This window comes from Gopherus flavomarginatus, chromosome 11 (genome assembly GCF_025201925.1).
Source record: "Gopherus flavomarginatus isolate rGopFla2 chromosome 11, rGopFla2.mat.asm, whole genome shotgun sequence".
Lineage (NCBI taxonomy): Eukaryota > Metazoa > Chordata > Testudines > Testudinidae > Gopherus > Gopherus flavomarginatus.
In genome coordinates, this window is record NC_066627.1 from 5,716,763 (window position 1) to 5,720,176 (window position 3,414).

Below are 3,414 nucleotides of genomic sequence, written 5' to 3' on the forward strand. Positions count from 1 at the left end.
CACCTTCAGCCTCCTTTTCTTCTCTCCACTGCTGAATAGCAGAGCTAATTTTGATTTTATTAGAAATCTAGCTAGAAGTTGCTGAAAGCTGAATTCACTTTGGGCCAATGGTGCACCAGCACTTGGGCTCTCCTACTACAAGCTGAAATCACTAAGAGCTGAAATCACTAAAAGAGCTAAACTTACTGAGCTGAGTGCTGTGTTAACTAGTGTGGGAGCCTGAAGATATATTGCTAAGCAGCTGGCAGAGTGGAGCCGTTTGCAGGACGGTTGGAGCAGCCCATAGAACGCAGAGCAGAGCTGAGCAGTTTGCAGGACAGTTGGACCAGCCCATGGAACAATGAGCAAGTGAGCAGAGCGGTTTTCAGGGACGGCCGGAGTGGCTCACAGATGGGCTGGTGGAGTGGAACTGTTCATGGTGAAGGCGGCAGCAGAACTCCACGCAGAGACGGGGCAGTCGGCCTCAGACCACATAAGGTGCCCATTAACACCCTGTATGCCCCCCCATTTCCACGCAGGCTGGGAGGGGTAAAACTCTGCATATAAACTTTTGAACTCGGGGGCAGCACTGACCTGGGACAAAGACTTTTGGGTTGTTGGACTTTGGGGTGATTGGACTTAAGACCCTAAAGGGAAAAGAACATTACCAAACTTACTTGGTGGGTCTTTTGCTCATGGTTTATGTTATGAATCCTGTTTGTGGTGTTTCCCCAATATGATGCCACATTATTTCCCTCCTTTATTAAAAGGATTTTGCTACAATCAGGCTCTGTGCTTGCGAGTGGGGAAGTATTGCCTCCTAGAAGCACCCGAGGGGGTGGTATGTAATTGTCCCAGGTCACTGGGTGGGAGATCGACCCCGTTTTGCATAGCGTTATTGAAATGGAACCCCTAGACACTGAACCCGACCCTTGTTGCTGCCAACTCAGAGGGGCCGAAGGGTTACACAGATACAACTGAAATAAATAAAAGAATCAAACCCTCAGGCAGATAACAGAGCTGCAGCAATAGTTAAAATGGTCAGACTGTCACTTCTCTTCAGGTCGTACGTTGTATAAGATACTTTATCATAAAGGGTTCACACATGTTGTAGGAGACCACTTGCAATGGTCACTTAACATCTCTGCAGGCATAGGATGAAGGACATTTAGTAGGCACCATATTATGTTACAAAATTGCTGTAATGAGCAAAAAAAACAGGGTCTCTGTTCATTGGGGTTCCCGCCGAGGCCTGTTCCACTTGGCTGATCCAGCTCTGGGAGAGCATTTCATCCAGTTCCCTGGAGAAACTCATTTCTATTCCAGATCTCATCACTCAGGTCCCTTTATTTGACATACAGCAAAGCTACGTTGAGTTGATCTGACTCACCTCACCCCATTGATGATGTGTTTGAGCAACTCGCAAATCTGTAATTAATTTAGCCCCCCAAGAACCCCAAGGGAAGCAGGAAAATGACATTAAATGAACAAAAAGTGGATTAATGCAGAATTCAGTGCAGCCACTCGCCCTGCACTGGGCAGCCTTCATTCTGCAATAACAGAGATTTGGGGCAGCTAATTTCCATGGCTGTGTCAATTCCAGCAGAGTGCTAGATGCTAGACTAGTCCATCTCCACATGCATTCGACGCAGCAGGGTGGACTGGCTGGATGGGTCAGTGAATGGTTTGAACTGTCTTGCTTTCTCCGAGGAGTTATGGCTCCAAAAAATGGCTGGTGGGGAGCCCCAGGGCTATGATTGTGCCAGGCGATTAGATCCTCACTGCTTACACTGATGTGACAGGGAAACTCAGCTGAGTCCTGCACTTGGAGAGTTCAGGAGCCTGAGACACCTCCTCATTGACTCCCCCACCTCGAAAAACTGCCACCATTGAGCTCAGACTGTGAACAATAATCTAGGTCCTGACTGGAGAGCTTTTGCTAGCCTCAGGGAATGAATTGCACTGAAGAACTCAACCTACCAAAGTGGCCAGATAGAAGAGAAATGTTGGCTGGGCTACCATAAGGGTCTAAGAGGACCCTGCACCCATGGGAGGTGGGCATCTTGTGTCCTTAGGTTTCTTTGCAAGTCTCCAGGATTTGGGTCTGTCTTATGCATGCAGAGAAAGTGTTTGTCTGCAAACTACTTTCCTCAAGGCCTTTTTCATCTCCTTGTTCCTCAGGGTATATATAAAGGGGTTCAGCAGAGGGGTGACTGCAGTATAGAATACAGCCACTGCCCCGTCGGATGCTTGACTCGAAGAGGGATGCAGGTATATGAAGACTGGGGGCCCATAATACAGCAGCACCAGGGTGAGGTGGGCGCTGCAGGTGGAGAACGCCCACTGCCTCCCTTGGACCGTGCGGATCTTCAGGATGGCAGAGGCTATGTAGGCATAAGAAACACAAATGAGCAGGAAGCAGCTGGCCGCCACCACCCCAATGTTGGCCAGAATGACGACTTGGTTGGCAGCTGTGTCAGCGCAGGCCAGCTTCAGCATGGCGGGGATGTCGCAGAGAAAGTATTCTACCTGGTTGGGGCCGCAGTAGGGCAGGCGAAAGGTCAGGAAGGCCTGGATCACGGCATGGATTGAGCCGGTTAGCCAGGTGCCAGCTGCCAGCCACAGGCAGGTCTTTCTGCTCATCACCACGCTGTAGTGCAGGGGCTGGCAGACGGCCAGGAAGCGGTCATAGGCCATTACCGTATAGAGGAAGCACTCCGTGCTCCACAGAAAATGGAAGGTGTAGAGCTGCACCACGCAGCCGCCGAAGGAGATGGCCCTGCCACTGGGCCCCACCAAGCCAGCCAGGATCTTGGGCACAGTGACGGAGGAGAGGCAGGTATCAAGGAAGGAGAGGTGGCCAAGGAAGCAGTACATGGGCAGGGCATGGAGTTGAGAATTGCAGAGCACAGTCAGCAGGGTGAGGGCGTTGCCCATCAGGGTGAGCAGGTAGAGGAGGAGGAAGAGGAGGAAGAAGAGAGAGGGAAGCTCCCTGGTGTTTGGGAGTCCCTCCAGGATGAATTCTGTCACCGGCGTTTGGTTTCCTGGCTTCATCTGCTTCCCCCAGTGCAGAGCAACAGAAGCTAGAGCAGAAGTTATCCTAGTATGTTCCTCTCTCACACACGCACACACAAGTTATCCCCCGCCCCCCCACACACACACACAGAGTTCAGTGGAGTACCATGACACCATAACTCAGAGGTCTTTTCACTCTAGTATCCCACCAGCCCATCATCGCAAGCCAAAGCACAGTGATTATTCCTCCCCTCCGGTATCTATCTAGACCCCATGACTGTTGCATTTAAAAGTCTGAGGCTCTCCCATGCATTTTTTCCTCACAATACCTCAGTTTTCCAGCCTGTGAGCCGAGGCACAGAACAGCTCAAAGTCACACAGGGAACCCACTTCAGAGCAGGAGATTTAAATTCAGGTGTC

At 50.7% G+C, this 3,414-nt stretch overlaps 1 protein-coding gene across 1 annotated transcript; it reads right to left on the reverse strand.

The window, feature by feature from the left end:
• Positions 1 to 2,088: 2,088 nt before the first annotated feature.
• LOC127031759 (olfactory receptor 10S1-like) lies at positions 2,089 to 3,082 on the reverse strand. The gene has a single exon (XM_050918802.1). The coding sequence runs from the start codon at positions 3,031 to 3,033 to the stop codon at positions 2,089 to 2,091; it is 945 nt and encodes a 314-aa protein (XP_050774759.1). The 5' UTR covers positions 3,034 to 3,082.
• Between the last annotated feature and the right edge of the window lie 332 nt (positions 3,083 to 3,414).

What these genes read in the sequence shown, in the direction of transcription:
- LOC127031759 (XM_050918802.1), bottom strand. Translation starts at nt 3,033, where the DNA reads ATGAAGCCAGGAAACCAAACGCCGGTGACAGAATTCATCCTGGAGGGA.